This window comes from Vicugna pacos, chromosome 1, assembly GCF_048564905.1.
Source record: "Vicugna pacos chromosome 1, VicPac4, whole genome shotgun sequence".
Lineage (NCBI taxonomy): Eukaryota > Metazoa > Chordata > Mammalia > Artiodactyla > Camelidae > Vicugna > Vicugna pacos.
Genome location: NC_132987.1, coordinates 76,464,072 through 76,491,834, shown reverse-complemented (window position 1 = coordinate 76,491,834; position 27,763 = coordinate 76,464,072). Strand labels below are relative to the sequence as shown.

Below are 27,763 nucleotides of genomic sequence, written 5' to 3'. Positions count from 1 at the left end.
CCTTCAATGGCTCTTACCTCCTGGTGTTCATGCCTTTGTGTAGTGCCCTCCCACACTGACTCTAGGCTGGCCTCTGTGACCAAAGGAATATAGAAGTGATGGTGTATGAATCTTGAGGCTAGGTTCTAAAAGACTGCAGTTTCTATTTTGTTTTTTTGAATTGTACACTCTGGTGGGAACCAGTCCCTGTGCCATTAAAATACTCAGGTAGGCCTGTGCAGTGGCCTTTGTAAAGAGGAACCAAACTGCCTGCCATGTGAGTCAGCCACCTTAGAAATGTGTCTTCTAGAAATCCTAGCCAAAATCTCTCAGCCACCTCATGAGAGATATCAAAACAAAACCACCCTACAGAGCCACAATCAAATTATTGACCCATAGACACTAAGAAACAGTAAATGGTTACTTCATTATTAAGCCACTAAATTTTTCGGGTGATCTGTTTTGCAGGGATAGATGATACTTTCACTTTCTCAGTTTACTCAGCTCTGCTCAGAAGCTATTTATTTAAAAGTAAATTCCTTCCTTAATTTCCTATCTAAAATAATCATCCAAAACCTCCCACCCAATAAAATCTCTATTTTTTTTAATCTACTTTGTGTTTCTTTTCTTGGCACTTAAAATTACCCACAATTTATATTATTATTATTATTGTTGCGTTGTTACTATTATTTTGCTTATCATCTTTTCCACCACTAGAATGTAAGCTTTATGAGGGCAGGAATTTTTTGTTGCTGTTTGTACTAAATTCTAAATGCCTAGAAGACTGCCTCACACAGGGTGGTCATTCCAACCATTTCTTATTATCCATCTGCACAATATCAACTACTGCTTGCTCACAAATATTCTGGAAACTTAGCTGAGCATTGTTTAAAATAAAACATATTTTTATTTTAATCCTCACAACAACCCTGAGGGGCATTCCCAGTGCACAATGGAGAAGTGTCAGGCTTAAGCAATTGCTGAAGATTCACAATTAGTAAATAAAATCAAAACTCAGATCCACGTTTGGCTGATGTAAATTTCAATTTCAACCACTTTCCTATACTGAAAGATTAAATAATTTAAGATCATACAAACTTACGAAGGGATACATAAGATGCACAGTTTACGAAGGAGACACTTTTAAAATACTATTAGTCTATCTAGGTGGATGTGATGTGAGGTGGTGGGGAGCATCCTTAAAACTGAAGACCACCTCAGAAGCACAGAGTTGCAGGGTATTCAGCAGCAGACTATAAACTTAGTGTCCCTAAATAACTTAAAAAGGACCACGGTGCGCCTGTGAAAGCAGGAGGACTCCAATTCCATATCACTTGGGCTCCTTTCAATGTTGAGTCCACAACAAAGCAGTGTTAATGAGGAATGGAGATCTTCAAATATACTTCAAATCTGTCTCCCTTAAAGAGCTTTCAAAAGTGACCATTCTATGTTCTTCCTTAGTCCTAACGTGCAGAGATTTTAATGCCTGCATAAATCTGAGAGTTCTTTCTCTATTAAACCTAAAGAAGTCAAAGCCAAAGAAAATCAGTAATGTTTGTTGCCTAAGATCAAGTTGCATAAAATCAAGTCCATATTATATAAACAACACTTAACACGCAAATAATTACAGACTTCTAAAATCTTTAAGTTGAAAAAAACTTAGAAATCACCCAGCTGAAACTCTTCCCCAAATAATAATTCTTTCTACAATCCAGGCTCTTCCCTAGACAAAGCTGTCTTCGTCTTGGATGGGTCTGTCTTCCACTGCTGAAGAGCATGATCATTAATCTCATGCCACACTCATGTCTCTCTCTGAGTTGCTATACCTTCTGTCATGTGTCTAGAGAAGCTAAATTTGCCATCTTAAACATACTGGATTTGGTATCCTGGGTATTAAATTGGCTAAGTGGACCAAGCACTGGTGTTCAACCAAAGGAAGCTATGTGAGCAATCAAACCAACCTCCACTTCTGGTGTGTCTTGTCCCCAAATTCTGTCCAATAAGGAAGCTTTGAATTTGATGGTGGAAAACCCAGTGTTGGAGAAGCAAGTACTACGTACACAGAGCAAAGTCAGTTCAGCAGAGCCCAGGGATGTTCTGAGAAAAACTGGGCTGTTCTTTAAAACAACTGAGTCATGGAAAAACTAAGACAAAGGTGAAATTAAGGGGACTGTATGGTGCCGTGCTCCTTGACTTCTCTGAATATACTTATGCTAAATACCAATTGAAAAAGGTAATCTGTGTGTCTCTGCCTTGCAAAAACAGCCTAACACATGCTGAGCTAGCTCCAACTGTCTTCTACTTCTATCCAGCCATCCAAATTCTACTCTCTAGACTTCCAACCATCCTATGACAATCTTTCACATTTCACTCAGGCCTTGTCTTCTCTTGCCCATGGCGTAATGCTCAATTCCATCAATGAAGCTAGCACGGGCTTTGAAGGGATTTGGACATCCTCCTCCAGGCATGGCACAAGCAGGATATGGTTTATTAGTGCTATCACCATACTATTCTGCTCACTAAGTTCCATAAACATTTTTAGCAACCCTGTTACACTGTCAGCTTATACTAAGCATGTTGTCAATGAAAACATATTTTTTATGTAAATTAGTGTCCAGTCTAGTATATTAACACAATATGATTTTTAAAATCTAAATTCAGGTCTGTATGTTATATTACATTTATCTTTTGTACTTCAACCCTTTCACATCTTGTTCATATTATGCCTGATATAAGATATCCCTCCTAGTTCAGGGTCAACTATGAATTTAAACCATGTGCTTTTTATCCAAGTTACTGATAAAAATACTGAACAGAATATGATTAAAGAAGGAGACACCAAAAATTTCCCTCTAGTCCTCTTCTGAACTTGTTACAGACATTGGGGAAAAAGAGCTACAACAACTGTAACTCCACCCACACAATTAAAATCCAGTGTTCTTTTTGCTGCAAAAATATACAGAAATGGCTGACCATGAAGTATAGTCATGTATTCTTATCAATAATACTTCAGGGATTTCTAGGAGTTTATTGGTGCCTGGGTGGTCAAGTAGACAGAGTATTTAATCATTGTAATATATTTTAAATGCCTCTACTCTGATCAAATAGGGTCATCACCAGCTCATAATTTGTTCTGATATAGCCATTAGAGCTATAGTGCCTTTTAGGAAGGAAATAAAGTAAGGGTTACCCCACTAGGGGTGAGATAACATGAAGAGAACTCCACATATTTCTTAACACAAAATTATTGCCACCAGAGAACCTGTGAGGAAAACAATATGCAAGTAAACAAGGCAAATGGAGAGAAAAGTAAGCCTAAAGGATAATGCCATGAAAGATGAAATCTGTCCCGACTGTATATCCCAAATATCAGATTTAACAGTTTATCAGAGCTCCATACACCACCTGGCAAAGGTTCAAGCCTCATTAAATATCTTTTAGGGAACAAGATAAATATATTATATCTACTTTCTAGTAAGATAGGTCTAAGAATCTTACTTCGAAATGTGAATAAAAAATATACTAGAATGGGAAACAGCCATCACTTGAGATAATTAATTTAGGCAGATAAAATTCAATTTAATAAAATTCCCTCAGGCAAAAAATAATATTAAAAAATGAATAAATAAATAAAAATAAAATTCTTTAAGAAAATAGAGACAAATCCACATTTTCCATTGGCTTAAAACATTTTTTACCCAAACTGAGAGGAATAATTTAATTTGAAAAGATCAGCTCTATTGATTGATCCAGAAGATCTGTGGTACCTCCCAGAAGAATGAGACTGATGAAAAGGAAGTACCACTCTGATACGAATTAGGGAACAAACAGATTTACAGAGTAAGTCTCAGGCTTGGTATACTTCATTTTTCAAAATGTGATCTGTAGTATAGCCAGAAATCAAAAATAGTTCTCGAGGAATTCATTGGTATGTGGTCAAGGCACTCAATTCAGAGATCCATAATTTTTAATATTAATATTGATATGAGTGACTGCAAGGCCCCAGGACAGCAACTATTTTTTCATGAAATAAGACAGCATAACAAATGTGGGTCTATTACAAAGAATTATTGTTGTATAGGAGAAGGAAGATGAAATTTGAATTGGTAAGGAATCAAGAACCAGAAGATTTGAGTTCTTGTCTAGTTCCAACATTTATTTATTTCTAAAATGATGATAAAACCTAACACCAGGGTCATGGCAAAAATCAAATAAAATAATGCATATAAAAAGGCACATACAGAGAAAAAGTTCAAGCATTAAATGTTCCTCTCAGTAGACAGTAAACTCCTGAAAATATAACTAACCTCATCTGTCTATGCTTTGTACCTAGCACAACCTCAGATGAATAGAAGATTTCAATAAATGTTTAGTGAATAAATGAATGACCATTCAGAAACTACACACCAAAAAAAAAACAAACAAACTGTTCTGGCTGCACACACAGTTGGGCAAGATAAGTTATATAATATGCAAATGTCAGTTTAAAAACCTTATGCTAAAATATTAAAGGTAAAAAAATATAAACGAACCACACGTGTACTTATACATATATTCATTCTACATACATATATATGTATATGATTTACTAGTTCAAATATATTGTATAAAAAGAAAATATAAGTCAACTAATTTTTTTAATGGAACCTATTCTAATCAAAGCACCTAGGATTCACTGAAGTAAACAACAAATTCCTACCCCGGGGGAATGATGTAACTTAAGAACGGCTTCTGTGGTATGTTGCTATTATGGCCAAATATTTGTTTCACACGATTACTCTTCAGCAAACCTTCCAGAATGCAGTTTAAATTTTATTTACAATTGTAAAAATCACTTTAACAATTGGGTAGGAGGTATTTTATAAATAAAATCTTTATGAAGATAAATCAAAAAAGTATAGCTATAATCTTAAGAAGGAAGAAATAACAGTATGACAATAAAAAAACTAATTAAACCTATGTTGTTGGTTAAAATTTTAGAGTAGATTTTAATGTATTTATAACTTTTAAAACTTATTGTATGTGTTCTCAATTTTTTGTTAGATACGTAAGTTAAATAAGTTGAGCATTAAACAAAGAATAAATAAATTTAAAAAAATAACTCTACGAAGATCATTGAAGGAAGGAGAGTTACCTTGGTCTGTAGAGGCAGTAACATAGGTATTTTGTTTGAACTCTTTTGGCCTGAATGAAAATTCTCATCCAAGGGTCAAAATACAGAACAGATGTGTAGGCTCTGAATGACCATCTCTCTGGAAAACTAGAAAAGAAGGTAACAAAGGCCATACTGTAGAGGATGTAATAATGACATTATTTGAGAAGAAACAATCAGTTCTAAGTAGACTTATATCAGCAATATAAAAGATACTGTTCATTAAAGCTATCAGCCCAGAAGGACAAAATTAAGCCAAGTAAATAAAATAATCCCCCTGCTCAAACATAATAAAAAGAATGCAGGCCCACATGAATAAAATACATTTCCATGAAGTTAGTACAAACAGAGAAATATAATAAAATGTTTCATTTGCTTTGAAAATTATGAACAAGAAACATAAAACTTCATCCTGTAAGTGCAGTAAGTATTAAAATAACTATTAATGGTCAGCTGAGAGGAGAAGTCTGACAACATGATAAGTGGAAAAAGAAGAGAAGAGAGAAAAATAAAGGATAGAAAGGCAATAAAATGGAAGCAGAAACAATGTAAATAGCCTATGAAGAAAACTACCCTTCTAAAGCTGCACATTGCTGAGAAATGGCTGCGTTGCCGAATACCAACAACTCCAGGGACCTTCTACATTAAAGTTTATTTATGAACTGTAAATCCTCTCCAATTAGACAAGAAATAAAGATTAAAAACAAGCCCAGCCATGCTACTTAAGAAGTAGTGCTCTCCATCTACTGGATCCCAGAAAAGGCTACTATGAAGGGCTACAAGGCCAAGTCGAAAGCAGGGGGCCGTAAACCCATCACTTTTACAAGCCCACCTCAGTCCCGAGGGAGATGGTTTGATGGAAAGGAAATATAAAGCCCATCTGGGGAGGTCAGCTCAGTAGGGTCACACTATTGGCAGTTACTCAGTAAGAAAGAACAGAACTCCAAGGAATTTACAAAAATGAAGACAAAGCCCATAAGCAGTGCAAGGACTTCCTGGTTGGTTATACTGTCCTCAGGCAGGATCTGAAGCTCATTAAAAAGTCAGGAATTTCTTTTAACTGTTTGAAAAGAAATTCTTTTAACGTAAGTCTTGAGTGGAATTTCCCAATGTAAATGATATAAAAGTATCCGGTCCATGGCTATTATTCCATAAATTCTGGTGCAACTTTGATGTGACAAGAGAGGCTGTCTGCACTAAGGTGCAGCACTGCAATAATACAGCCGGTTGTTAGTATACAAGCAGCTGCACAATCAAGTCCTCATCTGTCAAAAGAAAAAAAAGTCACCATGGGACACTACACAAATTCTGAGTACTTTTACCATTATTCAAATCCTCTCTGGATCTCCTGATTTGGAATTACCCCTACAACTAGCAGCTCTTTCTTTTGACTCTCCTTGAAGCTAACACTTCTCTGTCATTTGAAGATTAAAGTCAAAAGTAATTCAAAGCCAAATTAGAGAATTTGAGAAATACAGTGAGATATCAAGCTGGGTTAGACAAGTTTGGTTTAAAAAGAATTATACAAACATAAAGTAAGGACACATACTTCTACCTCCTGATAGGTCAATTTTTTTTCGAATTCAGTAAATATTTATAGGTAACTATTCATAGCATGCATGTTGAGGATCCTCAAGACCTCCCCTGTGTTAGGAGAGGCATTAGAAGGTCTCACAGGACTTAGCACACACTTGCACTCATGGCGATGCAGCAGGGCATACAGTGGTGCATAGGGAAAAGACAGGTGGAGTCTGGAGGAATCCTTGCATGGCTTTCTTATGTCCTCTCCCTCTCATGAAGGATCACACAGAGACTACTCTTTCCCTAGCTATGAAAATGTAGCAACATGTGTGCGATGCTTCTGCCCAGGGAAGCCCTTTAGAGACTAAGCACCAAAGGTTTTCTGGTTTTTTGTTTGTTTTTGTTTTTGTTTTTTTACTAGGGCTGGCTGTATAAATACCCTCTGCCCAGAATGTATAAAAATTTCAGAGTCCCAGAAAGACAGTTTTCAGCAAAAATCACACTGTTTGCACAGTCTAGACACAGTGAGCCACCCTTATCTGTTAGAGAAAGTTTTGTATCAGTGTCAGGAACCATTTACCAGCCAAGTTCCCCGAAGCCAGCCAAGGGCCAGTCTTGTAAGCAAGCCTTCTAGTGTCAACCCTTTTCTATATACACGCCACCTACTTCTGAAAGTTCCCATTTACTTGTGACAAACAGAATGGCAATACCTCTCATGCTATTAAATAGAAAGACAAAGAAGGCTAAACATGAAATCTGTACATCAGATAGGCCACCCAATGTAACTTTCAAACGTCTTTACATGATGTGTAAGGTCTTTCACATCTGGAACCCACCTAACCCTCCAGCCTCTTCTGCTGGCTTCAGTCTAGCTATTTAGTCTCGCTCTCAGTTCTCCAGGTATGGGATCCTGCTTTCTTACCAAGAATCAGCACATTTAATTATTTGGCCATTTTCAGTTACGTCCTCTTCACGCCTCAGGAGATCTCACTTCCTCTCAAAGCCTCCCCTCGCTCCCCAAGTCTGGGTAAACCACTCCCCACCTTCTTCTGTGCCTCCCCATCACAGTACTTGACACATAATGTGTCACTGCCTGCTTACCTACTTGTCTCTCTGTCAGGCTATATGCTCCATGAAGCTAGCATCCTCATCAATAAATATTTGTTTGAATAAGTGATAATTATTCAGGACTTCCTTGGCTACATTTAGAATAAACAACAGGTGGTTCCCTATATAAGACTTTTAATGACTTTTTAATGACTGATCACCCTCCATGATGATGTTACCAGTCTATAAAGAAAGCTACTCCCTTGGGAAACTGAGATACAAATGTTCGAAGTCATCATGGCATCTTCAGAAGAACTAAGGGGAAGAAAAATACTGTTACTCTCCATCAATTATCACTTCATATATCTTTTCCAAGAGCAGTTCTTCTCTTGTTTCCTCCTAAAATGTCTTTTCCATCTTAAAGTTTTCCAGAAGTGTCCATATCTCTATCTTGGTCTGTATCATCTCTCTTTCTCTCTCATTTTCTACTTAAGTGTCTATAAATAAACTGAGAAAGGAAGATGGAGAGCAAATTCCCCAACATACACACACATGCACACATGCACATGACCAATGACAGATTCAAGAAGAGAGAATTTTAAGGTAGAAACTGGCTTTATAGTCTGAAATACAATGGGAGGAAATGGAGTAGTCTATGTGCTTGTCCCCTGCTCAGCAATGGGTATTCTCAGTCTCTAATTTAGTCTCCAGCTGTGGCCATCGCCTGTGTGCAGCCTCTTTCTCCCAACCTATCCACGCCATCCCGCTGCTGTTGGAAGTGTTGCTCCATATGCCACAGATCATGGGTTGATTGGTGTGCTGTGGCCACCAAACAGTGTTGTCAGAAAGAGGGGTCTCATGGACAAGATCATATCTCCTTTACCAATTCATATGCTCTGTGGCTGGAGTCTGAGAATGTGAATTTTTTTAAGCTATGCAGGAGATTGTTTAACTCTTATCAGCTTTGAGAACCATTGCCTGGTAGACCTACTGCACAGGGTGGTACGTAAGGCAGTTTTCCTGGAAGAGGGGAGTAGAAGAACCTCTTGAAGGAATCTGGAGCTAGAACACCCTCCACATTTATCCACACTGGGGACACAGAGAGCAGACTCCTATCTGGCCCAACCGCTGACTACCTTCCGTGATCGAGAAAACGACTCTAAAATCTAAGCACCAGACTAAATTAGATCCCTTAGGGAATATCTCAGAAGTGCCATATATTTATTCATGAAAATACTGAATAATATAACCAAAACTGTTTTCTAAATTTGCTAAAGTCCCTACAAAATCTCTGAAGATTTCTTAAAGTTGAAATGAACAAGACTTATATGATCCTGAATCTAATGAAGTGCATAAAGATTTTTAACTAGCTTAAGTTCTGAACTATAAAGGGCCTAACCAAATTTAATCTTAGGGAAGATTATACCTAAGAGAAATGTCAACTCAAAGAGGTAATTTAGAAGAAAACTTACAAGCTCTGCTTCTGTCATAACCACAATATGGCAAGCAGCACATTATAACAACTTGAAGCTCTAAGTTTTGATGTGTTTCCAGCCAGCTCAGGTAAGACATAAACTAGGGACATCATGGACTTCTGCCCAATGACTGTCAATTTAGAAACACACTGGCAACATGGCATCTAGTTTCAAAACATTATTTAGCATAAAATTTCAACTCCATTACTCCGTATTATATCATTACTTTCAGAGCTGGTTTTTTGGATGGGTTCCTCTATCTGCCTCAGATCCTGAGCCATAACAGATTCCAGGGGCATGGCAGCCCTTTTGATGACAGCCAAATCCACGACATGTCTTTTTTACTAGAATGTGTGTTTTCTACATCTTCTCATAAAGTTGAATATGCAAAGTCCTTATGACATTAAGTAACTGAGATGAACACGGGCACAAGGCAATCACACGTATAACAGACCAAGTGAAATGGTCATATGATCCTGGCCCCTGAAAAAGGAATCAGGAAAAATGCTGTAGGAGTGATCAAGCCTCCACAGTTTGGAGGTCAAAAAAGGTTACAAAAACACTTTACAAAATTTCCTAAAGCTCCCTGTTTCATCCTAATAAAGATCCCCAGTGATCTTCAGGGATGGAGGCCAGTAGAACCCACAACTGAGAGTGCCAGCACCTTCCAGTGAAAGTGTCTGCAATATCCTTAGAAAATTACCTACACATTGACAGTCAGTGCAGTCTACCTTAATTCAATTCATCTGTTGCTTGCTATGTACCGGACATGAATTGGTTTACAGAACATTACAGTAAGTGCTAGAGAGAAGTGCTGTAGGAGAATAAGAATGGAGGGAATTAAAAGACACTGAGAACTTCCATGTGCCTCATACTGTGCCTATTCTATTTCTACAGGATTCATATTAGGTTTATGATGCTATAGCTTCATTTTATAGATGAGAACACTGAAATTTATAGAGACTACAGATAACTTACCACTAGAATGAAAGCTCTCTCAACAGAATTCAAGACACCTTGGAGCAAAAAATATTTGTCTATTTTGTTCCCTGACATATCCCTAGCTCCTAAAACAAAGCCTGACACTCACACTCAATAAATAGCCACTGAACAAGTGAATGTAAAATGAATCTACTTATAGGCAGCTACTCAGTGGAAGAACCCAGGAATTTGAGGCCAGTTCTAAGTAACTACAAAGTCCACTCTCCTTATAATGTACCCCCTCACCTCTAAGGCTGATGGGTTTGAACTATTGCACTGCAATGTGACTTGGAGTGGTGACAGGTAGATGATGGACTCAGGCAACTCCACCCTCCACAGCCCCTACCTGCCTATAAGCCTGAGGTTCTGGTTCCTTCAACTTAATCCATAAAACTGGATTCAAGGATCTGATGCCCATGTCTTCTAACTCTGTATGGACCTTACTCTACACAGAATAAATTATATGGCATTAGACTGCAAATACTGCCTAACCATTCAATTATCCCTGTTGTCTCTGCTGACAGACCACGACATCATATAAAGAAATACTTTTAAATAAACCAAAAACTAGATAGAATCAAGCTAGTAGATAAGAAGACATATTAGTCTCCTGCTGAAATCCAAGGAAGAATAGTAAGGAGGCCTGGTGCCTACAGAGGAATGAGAGGGAAAGAAGATGAGACAAAGGACAGGTAAGTATTTCAAGCAGGATGCTGCAAAACATTGGTAAAGACTTACTTTCTCTCTGGGTAAAATGGAAAATCACTGGAGAATTTTGTATAGAATATTTAAAAGACTACTCTGGCTGCTTACAGAGGGGCAAGGCTGGAAGAGTGGAGTCAAGGGTGGAAGCAGGGAGACCAGTGGACCAGTGGGAGGTCTTCTGCAATAATCCAGATGAGACACGATCGTGGCTCAAACCAGCATCACAGCAGTAGAGAAGGTGATAGTGATTGGATCTGGAACTATTTGAATGCACAGCCATTGGAAATAAATAAATTGAAAGAATCCTCCAATTGCTGAGTACAAAAAATTAGAAAAAGATAAGACTCCACCAATATACACATCATGGGAATTATTAAAGGTTAAGGGAAAAAAATCCTAAAAGCTATCTAACAGAAAACAATAAGTAATTTACAAAAGTCTAATAACCACAGCTACATCAGACTTCTCATTAACAATATGGATTCAAGAAGTCAAATGAGCAATAGGTTTGGAGAAAAATAATTTTTGAACCAATATTTCTTTATCCATTTAAACAAGTACTGAGGTGGGGATGATAAAGGCACTTTTAAGGATACAAAGCTTCCAAAAATGTATCACCAATAGACTCTGAAATAATTATTTGAGAATTTACAGGATTATATTCTAATATAATAATCTAAACTAATAAATAAGTGAAGAAGATATGGGATGAAGATAGCATGATAAGCAAAACCAATTTTTTAGTCTTATAGTCTAATCACATATGCAGGGTGTGATAAAGTACTGTAAAGTTTGTAAATAAATTTTATATAAAATAATCAAAAGAGAAGAAACTGGTAAGGAAGAGAAATAAAAGCATACTAAGATTCTGACTTATTTGTGAGAAGGAAGATATAGATACTGATTAACTATAAACTTTGATAAGAAAACTAAATGTGCTTATATATGTTTGCTTAAAATGTAAAAGGTAATTCACAGAAAGAATAGAATGGAACAAATAATTTTCAAACTATTGGAATAGAAAAAAAGAATCTTCCTCCTTGAAAACAAAAATCACATCTCAACCAATCTTACAAATGGAGAAAAAGGAAAAATTAAGCAGAACAAAATAAACAAAAACCAAGTAAGTGTAAACAAATAACAACCAAGGTAGCAAAGCAAACATAAAACATAAAATAAGAAGGCAGCATAAGTTCAACCATAATAGATGTCATTATAAATGTGTAGACAAATTTCCTATTACAGATAGAAGCAGTTAGACTGAGTCAAAAATCTGGTTGTATTCCATTTATATAAGAGAGACCAAAAATAAAAGAGCACTGCTCTAAATAAAGCAGTGGCAAAATACACAGTAATAAAAAGTTAACTGAAAGAAAAAAACAGGATATTAGACAAAAATAGAAATAAAGTTATTAGAAAATATTAACTCGAACATAGAGGGATATTTTAAATTAATAAAAGGTTCACGTAAACAAAATGACATATGTGCCACAAATCTAACAACTCTGAAACACATACAACAAATACTAATAGAAATACAAGAAACATGGATGTATTCATTTGCACTGTCAGAGATTCCAGCACACTTCTCTCAGAAACTGAAGGATCAAGAGGGAAAAAAAGATATTGAAGGTGTGAATAACTTAATTTGAAAGTTTGATGTATTAGACTCTTTCCTTATCAGAGAGTCAAATTTTTCCAATGTTTAAAACATTAGGCCACAAGAAAACCTCAGCTGATTTCAAAGAGCAGATATAAAACAGGCTATATTCTCTGATCACCATTTATTGAAATTAGAACAGTAAGAAGAAGATATTTCACATTTCCCCCTCAAAAAAAATCCTACGCCTTTATAGATTTTTCAAATATTTTTTAAAAATAATTTTTGGGCTAAATAGGAAATAAAATGAAATTTATAAACTACTTAAAAATAAGCAAAAATGATAGTTCTACATTTTGAAACCTGTGAAATATAGCCATAATGCAAGTAGTAAATAAGAGCCTGAGCTGTTTAGATTAGAAAGAGATTGAAAGTGAACAGATAAAATACATTCCTCAAGGAAACAGAAAAAAGTGAAATAAATCCAAAGAATGTTTAAAAAAGTTAATATACATATAAAATTAACATAAACCTAGTCGACTTAATTAAAAGAATCCAAAATTGTTTCATTTTTAAAGATAGTCAAAGCAATTAAATCTCTCTAGCCAAGAAGAAAAGACGGCAGAAGTACATGATAAGAGAAGTAAAAGTAGACAAAACTACAAGACTGGAGGAAAAGAGAAATTTTGTAAGAATATTCTGTGCAAAACTCCATATCAACAAACTTGAAAATCTAAATAAAATAAATATTTTTATAAGAAACTATAATGATAAATTTGGCCCAAGAACTTTAAAATCTTAACAGATTAACAGTTATAACGATGGAAAAGTGATGAAAGTAAAAAGGAAATAACAGGATCACAGATTTTTTATGGAAGTTCTACCAAGTCTATAGGTAAACAAGAGATTCATTTTAACTAAACTCATCCAAATCAACAATAGAAGTGAAAAGCTTCCCAACTCATTCTACTATAATCTATATACCAATACTAAACAAGACAAGAGAAACAAAAGCATAATTCTAGCCAGTCTCATGTGTAAACATAAAGGTAAAAAAATTTTAAAAAAAATACTAGCAAAATTAACACGGTGAATAATGCATCATAAACTAGTTGGGTTTATTTGAGCGATGTAAAAATGGTTCAACATCATAAACTCTACTATAATAACACACTGCTTTAACAGATTAAATGAGAAAAACAAAACTAAATCACCTCAACAGATGTCAAAAAGCATTGACTAAAATTTAATACCCATCTCCTGTTGTGAAAAATAAATAAAAGGCACTCATTAAACTGACTTCTTCAGTTTGACAAAAGGTATTAATTCAAAGGAATAATAACTAGAATAAGTATCACACCTAATGGTTAAACAAAAAAGAATTCCATTCAGACAAAAACAAGACAAAAAAGCATGTCTGCTATTATCACTTCTATTTAATTCATAATTAGTTAAAATAAGAAAAAAAGAAATAAGTATAAGTAACAGAAATGAAGACAAAAAACCATCACTATTTGCAAATAAAAACTATGTAGAAATCTAATTAAATTTAAATTTAATCTTATTAGAATAAAATAGTTCAGAAAATGGTGAGACATAAAATCAACAGGCAAAAAGTCAACGGCTTTCCTACCTAGAAAAAGCAACAGAGGGAAAAAAGTCTTATTCGAAAGCCAAGAAGAGTCAGAAAATATCTATGACTAATCCTAACAAGAAATATACAAGAACCAAATGAAGAATAGTTAGCAATTCCTCAGCTCATACTATGTGTAAGAAATTTTCTAAGCACTTGTTACATCATATGTCATTTAACCTTGGCAACAACTCTGTGATATAATACTATTATTATTACTGCCTTTTTCAAATGAGTAAATTGAAGTTCTTTGAGGTTAACCACCTGCCCCGTAATAGCACAGCTTGTAGAACTATAAATTGAACACAGTCTAACTACCAAAGCCTTGTTCTTAATTACTATGATATACTATGATGTTATAAAACACCACTCAACTATATAAAAGAATACAGGAATAAGAACCAAAACATAAACATGTCAGTTCTCTCCCAATTAATCTATAAATTCAATGAACTACCAATCAAAATTCCAAGAATTTTTTTATAATTAAACCTGAAAAGCTTATTTTAAAAATTCATATAGAAAAGAACATCTACAAGAAGAGGCAATTAAAAAAAAAACAGGGATACTTCTTTTACCAAATGTCAAAACACATTATAAGGGCTATAGCAATTAAGAAATTCTAATGGGGCAGAAATAGAAAAATATGTCAGTGAAAAGGAACAGATTGTCTAGAAAAAGATCCAAGCACGGTAGGACTGGTTTATGCTAACAATGCATTTCAAATAAGTAGAAAAGGTTGAACTATTTAAAAATGCTGTATGCATCAGGAAAACATGAAATTAATCTATCTTCCCCATGCACACACAATTTATACCATGTTCAAATTCCAGATGGATTAAAAGTCTATACAAAAATAAACTACAAATATTAGTAAATATTATAGTTGGTTTTCTGAGGGCTGTGAAGAAAAATCTATTCCATAACTTTTGCCTAGGTTCTGATGCTACCTGGCAAAATTTTTAAAGATTGATTATATCAAATCCTGGTGACAATCAGGACATTGAGAAAATTCAGACCATTGGTTAAGTGCATAGAGAATTTAAGTTTTTTGCACAGTACTTTAGCATTATCTATTTAAATTTAAAATTACTACTTCTTAATCTAGCAATATTATTTCTGAGAATACTAAAGAAATACTTGTACATGTGTCCCCAAAATATAAGCATAAAAAACTCTTCTGTTAAAAGAATGAAAAAGTGAAGTCCCATCAATCGGGGAGTGTTGATGTATATCAATGTATAATAATGGAATACTATGCGAAATTGCTACACACCAACATATAGTAATTGATTATTATACAGCCATTTTAAAAATTAGATACATGATTTTAAAAAGAGTCAACTTTTAAAATGAAGTATAGCACTATCTGATAAAAGGAACTAGGGTTCCTTGGAGATGATGGCAGGGTTACAGCAGGGGAAAGAGAAGTATAATATGAGCGTGGAACATCTTGTGGCTCCAGCAAGCACAAAATGTTCAGAAATGATGGTGACATGAAAAAAAAATAAAATTCAGTTTGAACGGGCTCCTACTAGCCAAATCTAGGACAACTTTAGCCACAGAATTTATTCTGATAGTGAATAGATTATAACCCTCAGCATAAAAAGAATAAGAAAGAACCCATGGATTCATGCTACATACATCTGAAGAGAGGAAGAGCGAGAGGCTGAAAGATAAAGCAAGTGTGGAAAAACATCAACATTTGCCGAATCTGAGTGAAAAGCATATTGGAATTCTTTATATTATCTTCTCCACCCTTTTGAAAAGTCTAAGTTATATCAAAAGAAAAAGTTAAGAAGAAAAACAATCCAAGAAGGGAGGGTATACATCAGTGTGGTAAAGTGTGTACTTAGCACCCATGAGGTCCTGGGTTCAATTCCCAGTACCTCCATTAAGTTTTTTTCACCAAAAAGGAAAAAAAAAACCTACATTAAAACAATTTTTTCTTAAAGAAAAAGTTTGAGTCAAATCTAATATAAACTGACAAGTGCTGTAAAAAAGCCAGATGATATATTTAAAAACTCAAGTTGCAGAATAATTTCTACAGGAGGAGAGAGACTGAAGGAAATGTTATGGAGAATGAGGAAGCACTATTATACTGATCTGTGTGTTTATGCAGCTTTGATTAGTTTCAATAAATTAATATTTGTGAACGACTTTAGGCCCATACCACATACCCGCTCCACTCTTTGCCCCAATGATTAATACCACTGGAACAGGTGTTGGACCACCAGGTAAACAAGGAGGAGTGAGATACAGGAGGGAATACAGAAAACTTATGTGTGGATCCAGGATTCAGTGATGTATCACATGAAATTTCAAAATCTCAATTATGAAACTATAATTCTATACCAGTATTCACACAAAAACTTCATATCTTAAGAAAAAAATTTAAAACATCTGAATTTCAGAGTTATAATTCCATAGCTGGCATCTACATAAACTCTCTGGGTAAGGGATGCCGAAGTGGAATTACAACCCTGTAGATTTTGCAGATGCCAATTTATACTAACCACATACAAGGTAATGATGGGCACTGACTCATTTTAAAATCCTCCACCAGCCTGTCATCTTCTATTAGCTTAGTTTTACTGTACTCCATCACTACAGAACCTTTGAAAATGACTCTAAATTTTAATCACCTGTGTTATTGTGATTGAAGGTTACTTACAGACACCAGTGTGAAGGAGAAAAAGGATTAACTTGATTCTGTTTTGCACAAATGGACTACTTCAAAGGGAGAAAATACAATTTGGTGGTGGGGGGTGGTTGCAAAAGTTTGAGATATGTAACTTGGTCCAGAGTTCCAAAAAATCACCACAATATAAATTAATACACAAAAATTGTCTAGAGATTAAACAATATGCTATTAAAAAAACCAATGGGTCAATGAGGAAATCAAAGCTGAAATTAAAAAATACCTTGAGACAAATGAAAATGAAAGCACAGCCACACAAAATTTATGGGACACAGCAAAGGCAGTGCTAAGAGGGAAGTTTATAGCGATGCAGGCCTTCCTCAAAATAGAACAACAATCTCAAATAAACAATTTAACCCACCAACTAAAAGACTAGAAAAGGAAGAACAAAAACCCCAAAAGGCAGCAAAAGGAAGGAAATTATAAAGATCAGGGAGGAAATAAATAAAATAGAGATTTAAAAAAACCTAGAAAAATCAATCAAACCAAAAGCTGGTTTTTTGAAAAAGTAAATAAAATCGACAAACCTCTGGCCAAACTCACAAAGATGAAAAGAGAGAGAGCACAGATTAGCAAAATAAGAAAGGAAAGTGGAGAAATTACAACAAATAAAATAGCAATACAGAATATCATACAAGAATATTATGAAAAACTATATGGAACCAAACTGGATAACCTACAGGAGATGGACAAGTTTCTGGAAACATACAGTCCATCAAGACCGAATCAAGAAGAAACTGACCACTTGAACAAACTGATCACTAGAAATGAAATCAAAATAGCAATAAAAAAATCTCCCTACAAATTAAAGTCCAAGACCAGACGGCTTCACTGGGGAATTCTACCAAACATACAAAGAACTCATACCAGTCCTTCTCAAACTCTTCCAGAAGACTGAAAAGGAGGGAATACTCCCAAACTCATTCTATGAAGCCACCATCACTCTGATACCAAAATCAGGCAAAGACACTATCAAAAAAGAGAATTATAGGCCAATATCACTGATGAACATAGACGCCAAAATCCTCACCAAAATATTAGCAAATAGAATCCAACAACACATAAAAAAGACCTAATGAAACTTACAAGCTTCTGCACAGCAAAGGAAACCGTAAGTAAAACAAAAAGACAACCTACGGAATGGGAGAAAATTTTTGCAAATGAAACCGACAAAGGCTTGATCTCAAGAATATGTAAGCAGTTCATATGACTTAATAAGGAACAACCAAACAACCCAATCCAAAAATGGGCAAAAGACCTAAACAAGCAATTCTCCAAGGAAGACATACAAATGATCAATAGGCACATGAAAAAATGCTCAATATCAGTAATTATCAGAGAAATGCAAATCAAAACTACAATGAGGTATCACCTCACACCAGTCAGAATGGCCATCATTTAAAAATCCACAAATGACAAATGCTGGAGAGGCTGTGGAGAAAGGGGAACCCTCCTACACTGCTGGTGGGAGTGCAGTTTGGTGTAGCCACTGTGGAAAACAGTATGGAGATTCCTCAAAAGACCAGGAATAGACTTATCATATGACCCAGGAATCCCACTTCTGGGCATATATCCAGAAGGAACCCTACTTCAGGATGACACCTGCACTCCAATGTTCATAGCAGCACTATTTACAATAGCCAAGACATGGAGACAGCCTAAATGTCCATCAACGGATGACTGGATAAAGAAGAAGTGGTATATTTATACAATGGAATACTACTCGGCCATAAAAATGACAACATAATGCCATTTGCAGCAACATGGATGCTCCTGGAGAATGTCATTCTAAGTGAAGTAAGCCAGAAAGAGAAAGAAAAACACCATATGAGATCACTTATATGTGGAATCTAAAAAAAGCAAAAACAAAAACAAACAAAGCATAAATACAAAACAGAAACAGACTCACAGACATAGAATACAAACTTGTGGTTGCCAAGTGGGCAGAGGGTGGGAAGGGATAGACGGGATTTCAAAATTGTAGAATAGATAAACAAGATTACACTGTATAGCACAGGGAAATACACACAAGATCTTATGGTAGCTCACAGAGAAAAAAATGTGACAATGAATATACATATGTTCATGTATAACTAAAAAATTGTGCTCTACGCTGGAATTTGACACAATATTGTAAAATGATTATAAATCAATAGAAAATGTTAAAAAAAAGAAAAATACCATATAAGATCACTCATATGAGGAATCTAAAAAAAAAACATAAATACAAAACAGAAAGAGACTCACAGACATAGAATACAAACTTGTGGTTGCCAAGGGGGCGGGGGTTGGGAAGGGACAGACTGGGATTTTAAAATGCAGAATAGATAAACAAGATTATACTTTATAGCACAGGGAAATATATACAAGATCTTGTGGTAGCTCATAGTGAAAAAAATGTGAAAATGAATATATATATGTTCATGTATAACTGAAAAATTGTGCTCTACACTAGAATTTGACACAACATTGTAAAATGACTATTACTTAATAAAAAAATGTAAAAAAGAATTTTTTTAAATAAGGAAAAGTGAATATTTTACAGATAAAAAAAACTGTCTAAGCACGCCCTAAAGAAATACCTTGTTTTCTGTTATTAGCTCACCTTTAATTTTCAGTATTCTCAGTGCCCCTGGGCCCCTCCATTTCGTTCCAAACTCTTGATTTTCTTTTGATTTCTTACAAAGCTATTTTTCATGACATCTTCTTCCCTTTCTGGAAACTTTCTTTAATTTAACATGAAAAATTCAACACAATTCTTTCCCTGCAGGTACAACTCACTTTCCGCACATCACACTGGAACCTCTGTGTGTTTCCCTGGCCCTTTCCACATACCACATTCACAGATTCAAACTTCAATTTAACATTTCACACACTAGTGCAAACTTCTGCCTCATCTGCATTCTGAAGTTCTGAGATGACTGGCATCTACATATAATTTTTTAAATGTAAGTGAAAACGGGTTGTTTTCAGATAATACTTCCAAAGCACATGCCATTGCCTGTGTGCTTGAGCATCACTCCTAAGGAAATTTTCATGAGGTTACTGTCATCTTGAAACAAGGCCTTGCCAATGGTTGGATTACTAGTTAGAGCTTAAGCCCATAGCAGAATGATAAAAGGTTTTGATTGCTAAGTTTAAAATTGATGCCAAATATTCACAAGGAATGTATTAAAGTTCAGACCCTTGGACTCAGTAGTTCTGTGCCTGGGAATCTGTCTTAACGAAAATAATTTAAAAAAATTTTTAAAATCCACCTGTATGAAATATTTATTTCAACATTATCCACAAATAATGAGAAACACTGAGACTAATGCTACTATCCAAAATACAGGAATCATTACATAAGTTACGATGAATCAACTTAGTGTACTGTTATAAAGCCGCTTATCAATAAATCATTATGAGTACAGGAAGTATACCACAATAAAGGTGTTTCAAAAGGAAAGAAACCATGAGGCATATTAAGGCTACATAACGGAGAATAAAGTTTAGAAATAAATCATAAACGAAAAAAGAAAAATGAGGCTATACTTAAGAATGAAATAATATAAATAATCAATTATGATATATAAATTCTTTCCCTTAAAAATTTTAAAAATATTCTTTCATTTTTGCTTTTACAATAAACAAAACTGGAAGAAAACAAATCATATCAGAAAACCTCTTCTCCAAGGCCAAACAAAAGCCTGAACGCTTGAATTTTCCTATTCCTATGTAGAAAATTATTTTCAGAATCAGCAGGAGCACACCATCTAAGACTAAAGGTGAAGATTATACAGTTCTGAGGTTTGAAACTTGTTTTAGACAGATACAGAATTATGCCCAGTGGCTTTGTGGGGATACAATAACAAGAAAAAGAAATGGTGAAAAAGTTATGTTACAAACCACTTGTTCTTGAAACCAACATTACGCAAATTCTACTAGATTAGAAGTTCAAATATCAGAAGTCATGAATGGAAGAGGAGTCAGAAAAAGATCCATCCTGGACCAGACATGTTCCTTCAGCCCAAGGACTGAATGGTTTTCTAGCCCCTGAGAGAAGAGGAATTAGGTGTTAATGTCAGAACCCACTGAATTTTTAGAAGAACTATAGTGGCATTGTTACCCCTCCCCGGGAGGTGATACTGTCCCTTCTTGGCACTATCATGGTAGTCACAGTAGAAACTATGAAATGTATAGCAACCATGGTATAGAAGTTGTCTCCTCACAATAACTCTTCCTCATAAAATCCCATCCTTGTCTTTAGAGAACTTTTCTTGTGATTAAAGTATGAAATTTTTAATTGAAAATCAAACAAAAAAGTCCAGTGTGGTCAATGTTCCAAAGTTTAATCGTATATGTTGTGTCTGATCCATTTTCTTTATTTTGTAATTAATTTTCTAAATGGCTTAAGAGGCTTCTGGTTCCATGAAACAATCTGAAAACAGTAAGAATTTTTCCAAAGAATAGCTGTCAAATTATTTCTCTAATAATTTGTTTCCTGATGCTAGTGTTGAAATGCCAAGGCTCTCTGACAGATAACTGTTTGAAATGTGAGCTCAAAGCTTTTAAATAGTATGAGACATCAGTTTTGGAACCAGCTGTTAAGCAGAAAGGCAGGGCCAGCGGGAAAAGGAGGAGACAGTAATGGAGGTGCCAGTAAAAGCTCTGGACCTCTTTTCTGATATTGGCATGTTAATGTTGGCAAAAGGGTTCCCAGCATTTGCAGAACAGTAATTAGGCTGAATTTTTTTTCCAAGAGAAAAAAAAAACACCAAAGACCTTCATTTCTGTGTAAATTAAGAATTCTACACGTTAGAACAAAATGAGAAAAAATTATAAATTAGAAAAAAATAGAAAAGATAATCTAAAACTGTGTTATCAAACGTTAAATTTTCTAACTGGGGAAAGGACTTTCAAATTTGTGCTCCAAAGGCAAAAGAAAAAGTAGTTCTCCAAGATGATGTGTTTACTTGGTTGTTAATCTCTTAGTCTAAAGCTGCACTGCCCAGTATGGTAGCTACCGGCCACAGGCCCACATGATGTGTGCTATATGCATAAAACACACACTGGATTTCAAATATTTAGATGGAAAACAATGAATGTAAAATGTCTCAATATTTTGCATACTGAAATTATAATATTTTTGTGTACCAGATTAAACAAAAACATTATTAAAATTAGAAATTTTGACTGTTTCTTTTTACTTTTCTTACTGTAGCTACTAGAAAATTTAAGATGACATATATGAGTTTTATATTTGTGGCTCTCATTATATTTCTATTGAACAACCCTGGTTCATAAAATAATCAGATTGAATTAAATTCCTTTAAAATCCCCCCTAGATCTAGCATTTTGACACTAAGAGACTACAGGCTTAAACTAGTAAGCTTTAAATACAAGGTTACTTTAGGGAAATCTCAGTTTGGTCACCGTGCCATTATTTCACCACACTTTTTCACCCATGCCCCCTAGTGCTTTCTCATTCTACTTCCTACAGATCCCCAGTAACCAAGAAAAATGAATGTGTCCATTTATTTATTTATAAACTGCAAATATGTGGTTCATAAGGCCATTGTGAATTGCCATTCAGTCGTATTCCTTTTTGCTTCACGCCATATAATATGTCTTTTTTTTTTTAATGATCTGTAATGAACAATGAACTTGTGTTTTTTTCTCAGTTTTAACACTCATAAAATAGGAGTCTGGGAATTAGAGAAGCTTAGATGTCTTATGTTCCAGCGGTCCACACCGATGCTGGCACCTCTGCATCACCCAGGGAACATACGAAAAACTGACTTCTAGGCTTGATATCTAGAGATTCTGACTCAGTAGATCTGAGGTAAGACAGGATTCTATACTTCTCAGGGAGCTGTCCAGGTCACTCAGAGGCACAGCCAGGTTTGGGACTCAGTGGTCTAGCCTAGCTCACTTCATCTCTAACTGAGGTAAAATGAATTATCCCAGTGCTAAGGCCCAGTGGCCCCAGACCTGGAACCAGGATGCAGGGCTCCTAACTCCAGCTCACTGCCATTGAGACACATTCTGCCAAAGACACAAATTACTCACTCCTCAAGAGCTCCCGCCATCAGTATATCTTCCTTGTCAGTTTTAACATCCAACTCAGGCTCTCCACTAAGCAGAAGCTTCAAGTTATAAACAACCAGCAAAGTTCCTAGTGGAAAAGTAGATGTTTGACTTGTCAATATTTAACTACACTAAGCAGTAGTCATGGTGCTATTGTTTCATCTGTGGAATTAAGCCTGCCATAGACCAAATTTCCTTTCGTACTTCAGTAAGTAGTATGCTTGGATAAGTTCCAAAATATACGTCTCACAGCAAATTCTACTCTGTGCCAAGGAGTGCTGAGTTTCTACAGTGCAGTGCTTCTTCTTACTACTCAATCCATTATATATTTCAATGTGGATTCTTAAACTTTGGCACTGGTTTCATAATCTGCATTATAAAAACTATTAGAAGCCTGAGCCAAGTTTGTATTATAGGTAAAGCTCTCATTGGCAGAGCCGAAATCAATGCCCATAAGAACAAAGATGAATTTTTTAAATTTGTGTAAATACGAAGTATTGCTTTTAGGCCCTAAAACAGGTGTTGGTAAACTCTGTAAAGGGCCAGATAACGAATATTTCAGGCCTTGCAGGCCTCTCACAACTACTCACAACTCAACTCCACAGTTGTAACATGAAAGCTGCCGTAGCGAATACATAATGAATGATGTGGCTATGATCCAATAAAAATTTATTTACAAAAACAGGTATGGGGCAGGATTTGACCTGCAGGCCCTAGTTTGCTGACCTCTGCTCTAATGCATAGTAAACAAAGAAGTCCAAATTCTTTATGATGTTGATTATAATATAAGGAAAAACAGCAACATCAGAGAAATTAAAAGAACAACCAATTATACTTTTTTTGGTAGTACTAAAACAGAAGGGAGAACAGTGGAGTTACTGAGGATTTGGACTTGGATCTGGGAACCTAAATGCCTGTGTCTAAATCTGGTATCAATCATTTGCTAGCATACTGGCCTCAGGTAAGTTTCTTAACTTCTCTGAATCTAAGTTTTCTAGTCTACACAATGGAGCTCATGAGGTACCTACCACATAGAGTTGTTTTACAGATTAAATGAGTTAACTTTTACAAAGCATTTAGAAAAGTATTCAGGAAGTACTAGACTCTTTATTACTACTTATATGAGTATTTCACAATTAGAAGGCAGCTAAGAGATTACATTAACTGTCTTTAAAGTATGCCATGTGGATATTAATGAAATGAATATTTATTTAGCTGCCAATATTTTTCCCTCTATGACAAAGGGAAAACAATAACAGAAAACTTCCCCTTTAAACAAATTAGAGAAGAAATTCTGAAGGTAACATTGACCAAGTTAGAAACAAAGTTTCTCAGAATTTTACTAGACAACATGGCATAAAACAATTTTACTATAAACATAACAGAATTCTGCCTATAACTATTACAAAAAGCAGAATGCAAATAGCTTTCTCTAGAGTAGGATTCTTTTTGTTTCTAGATAAGTAAAGTTGTAGAAGTCTGGAGAAAGACTGGCACAGAAGTCTGAACTGGTTACTTTATAAATTGCTAACAGTCTTATAAACCCTGGGATCATCTAATCTTGGATGCTGCAGTAAACACCTCCAGACTTTGCTGTCTCATGCAGGGACTGTATCACCCTCTTCCCATCCAGCTTCACCAAGCTCATACAAGTACACACCTTTCTCCCATTGTCAGGGATTCCTGTTTGGATTCAACTAAGACAAAACTTACATAAATAAGACAAATAACCGCCCCATATGATATCCCATGTGATATTATAAATAGAAAAAATATGAAAACATTGAGTTTTTCATAAGACACCCTAAACAAATACTTCCATCAAAATTTCAGAGTTTTGATGATCTTACCACACTTCCCGTAGATCACATCAAATTGCTGCATCAATTCAGCTTCGGTTTTAAACGGAGAGTACTTATAAATTATAGACAGTTCCGTTGAGAACTTTTGAGGATCATCTGTGACAGATTCTTTGGTTCGTGTTAACCATGAAGGTATTGGAACCACAACCTATTTAAAAAGATACACATCAATTTACTATGAAATACACAAATGAAAACCATCATTCTTCTGTCTGATCCTAATTCTATTCATTTACCATCCAGCCAAATTATAAAACACAAAGTTAAAGTTTATTCCCCCTCCCCCACATTCTAGTTTTACAAGGAGAAGACGAGTAACAAATACGTATACTCCAAGTTTTATTCTAAAATGCTCTACTGCAGAACATGCAGACAGATGAAGTCTACTTCAGCTCCCTACTGAGCTATGGGTTGAATGGCAGAGGGAGCAATGGTATCGGCATTTTAGAAGCTGAAAAGCATATGACAGCACATCCAAGAAAACCAGTCTGAAGCCCATGCCAGAAAAGAGAAGAACCAGCCTGATTTACAACTCAGTCTCCTCAAAGGCTCAGAGGTTGATGGCATGAATTAACTCTGGAGGTGGGTAAAAGGAAGAGAGAGCCCCATCTGGCAACAGCTCCTCCCCCACCTCCACTGGGACTGGATGTCTATGCTCTGGAAAGAGTTGGGAAAATGCTTTTCTGGATTAGAGGACAAATCATGCACAGTTGGCTAGGGACATACTGAAATTAGGGGGATTATATAAAAGTATATATGTTGGATGCTGAGAACCCCAGATCTCTTCTCTCCTTTGGTTGCCAGGAAGCTGTCAGTCAGCTAGGCCTTCAGGCAGAAGACTGTAGGGGTCTTCTTTGAGATAGCTGACCAGCCCAGAAGGAAAGACACTGAGGATTTCCAAAAAAAACAGCCCATCTAGATCACATTATTGTGGCACTCATGGCTGCCAAGCCCCACCCCCACTACACTCCCAGAGCTTTCAACTGACATTTTATTGGACCAATCTTCAAAGTACTGAGGATTAAAAGCCATCTAAGAAAAGCCTCTAGTGTGATTCAGACCAAATAAACAAGCACAAACAAGCAAGTCAGTGGTAACAAAAACCATAAGAGAAAGAGGAAAATTTCAGGGGGAAAAAATCAATCATAGTTGATACCTTCAGAGCTCTAAGAAGCAATACTGTATCCATGAAACAAGAACTATGTATCTTTAAAAAGGAATAATGAGAAAATTTAAATATTCCTTAGAAATAAATAATATGATTATAGGAAAATTTTTCTATGAAAGGGTTGGAAGAAATGTTAGAAAAATCTCCAAGAAAACAAAACAAAAACTATAATAAAGGACAGAAAGCAAAAGAGAAAAGATAAGAACAAAGATCTTCAAAAAAAAAAAAAAAAGAAGGGAGAAAAAAACAATGGGTCACACAGAAGACTTGGGAATTAAAATGGCTTCAGATAATTTATTCTTATCTTTTTACACCTTTATTGTGATATGCTTTCTGTACAGTAAACTACACATATTTCAGATGTACACCTTGATGAATTTCGATAGATGTATACACCTATGAAACCACCAATCAAGACAACTAACATTTCCATCACTCCCCAAGAGGTGCAATTTTTAGGCTTCTGATTTATCCCTCCCCATTCCCTTTAACCCCTGGTAACCATAAGTTTGTTCTCTATGTCTGTGGCTTCAAGCTTTTTAAATAATAACACTAGAAATTAGAAGATAATGGAGCAATGCCTTCAAAATCCTGAAAGAAAATTAATTCTAAGAAAAAAATACCAAGCCAAACTATCATTAAGTGGGTACGATAAAAACAGTTCCCTGCATGTGAAGTCTCAAAATATTTTCTCTCTCATGCCCTCTTGCTGAGAAAGCAAATGGAGGATGTGTCACAACAAGAAGAGGGAGCAAGCAAGGAAAGAAATTTGAGATGTGACACAGAAGAGAGGTGAAGAGAATCGCCAGGAGGGTGGCGGGGCAGATCCCAGGATGACAGATGAATGCCAGCGTTGGAAAGCAGGAGTGTGAGGAGCAATGCCTGAGAAAATTCCAAAGCAGAGCTCATCAAGAAGGTGGGACTGACAAAATGGCAGCTTGGGATTGGGGTTAACATAGTGATAAAGGCATATAAAACCAGCACACACACAGGTAGAGATAAGCACACAGAACACTAAGCAATTATTAATTATTAATTAAAAGTGGTGCAGGAAAGGGAAAAAATGATAGTTCATGAGACAGCCTAACTGTGCATAGTGTTCACACAGTCTCGTAACATAAACACTGAAAACTGGCATAACCAAAATTACAGTCGAACTATGTTGAGAGTGGAGAATTGGACGGGTGGGTATGTGTGATAGGAGGAAAGAAAAAGAAATAGGTAAACCCTCCTTTTTCTAGTGGGAGGTTAACAAATAATGCCTACATCAAGTCAAGACATAGCAATACAAGCATGTTACATAGAGATTTGCAGGAAAATGTCAAAATACTGTTGAAGGAGACTGCCTCTGTATAAGTGGAAATGGGAAGGGGTTGCTGGTTTTAGTTTAAAAAAAGAGAATGGCCCATTTTAGGAAAGCTATAACCTTGGCTTTGACCCAACTTCCCTCCATGCCCTTTACATACATGAGGCATAATGTAAATGCTTAAAGTATGGCTCCTCCTCATGTCAGAATCCCACTCAGCTACTCTCTACTGCCTACAGACTGCTCCAGCCCCATGCCAGGGCTGCCAGTGGACATGACGGCTTCCTGCTGGGCAATTTCCACACTATCCCTCCAAACCCACAATCATCTCCCAGTCTGACACTTGCCAAATGCCATTTCTCACCACATACCTGCCTTTACAGTTGTAAATTGTACCCTCTCCATAAAAACCCTCATTGACCACTCAAGGCTCTCTAATCTCTCTACCCACATCATTGCTTTGGATAGTTCTGTAACAGCAGGAACACATACTCACTGAACAGCATGCTTTTTAAACACCCTTGCTTTGTTATGTATCCAATTCACACTTGTCTGCCTTATTTT

General features: G+C 35.7%; 1 protein-coding gene across 1 annotated transcript in view; it reads right to left on the bottom strand.

Annotated features, from left to right (window-relative positions):
• MORC1 (MORC family CW-type zinc finger 1) overlaps nucleotides 1-27,763 on the bottom strand; it is a 144,057-nt gene that overhangs the window by 97,848 nt on the left and 18,446 nt on the right. Inside the window, 3 exon segments of the mRNA XM_072965611.1 lie at nucleotides 5,114-5,239; nucleotides 22,846-22,951; nucleotides 24,714-24,873. Coding sequence (XP_072821712.1) covers nucleotides 5,114-5,239; nucleotides 22,846-22,951; nucleotides 24,714-24,873 — 392 coding nt within the window.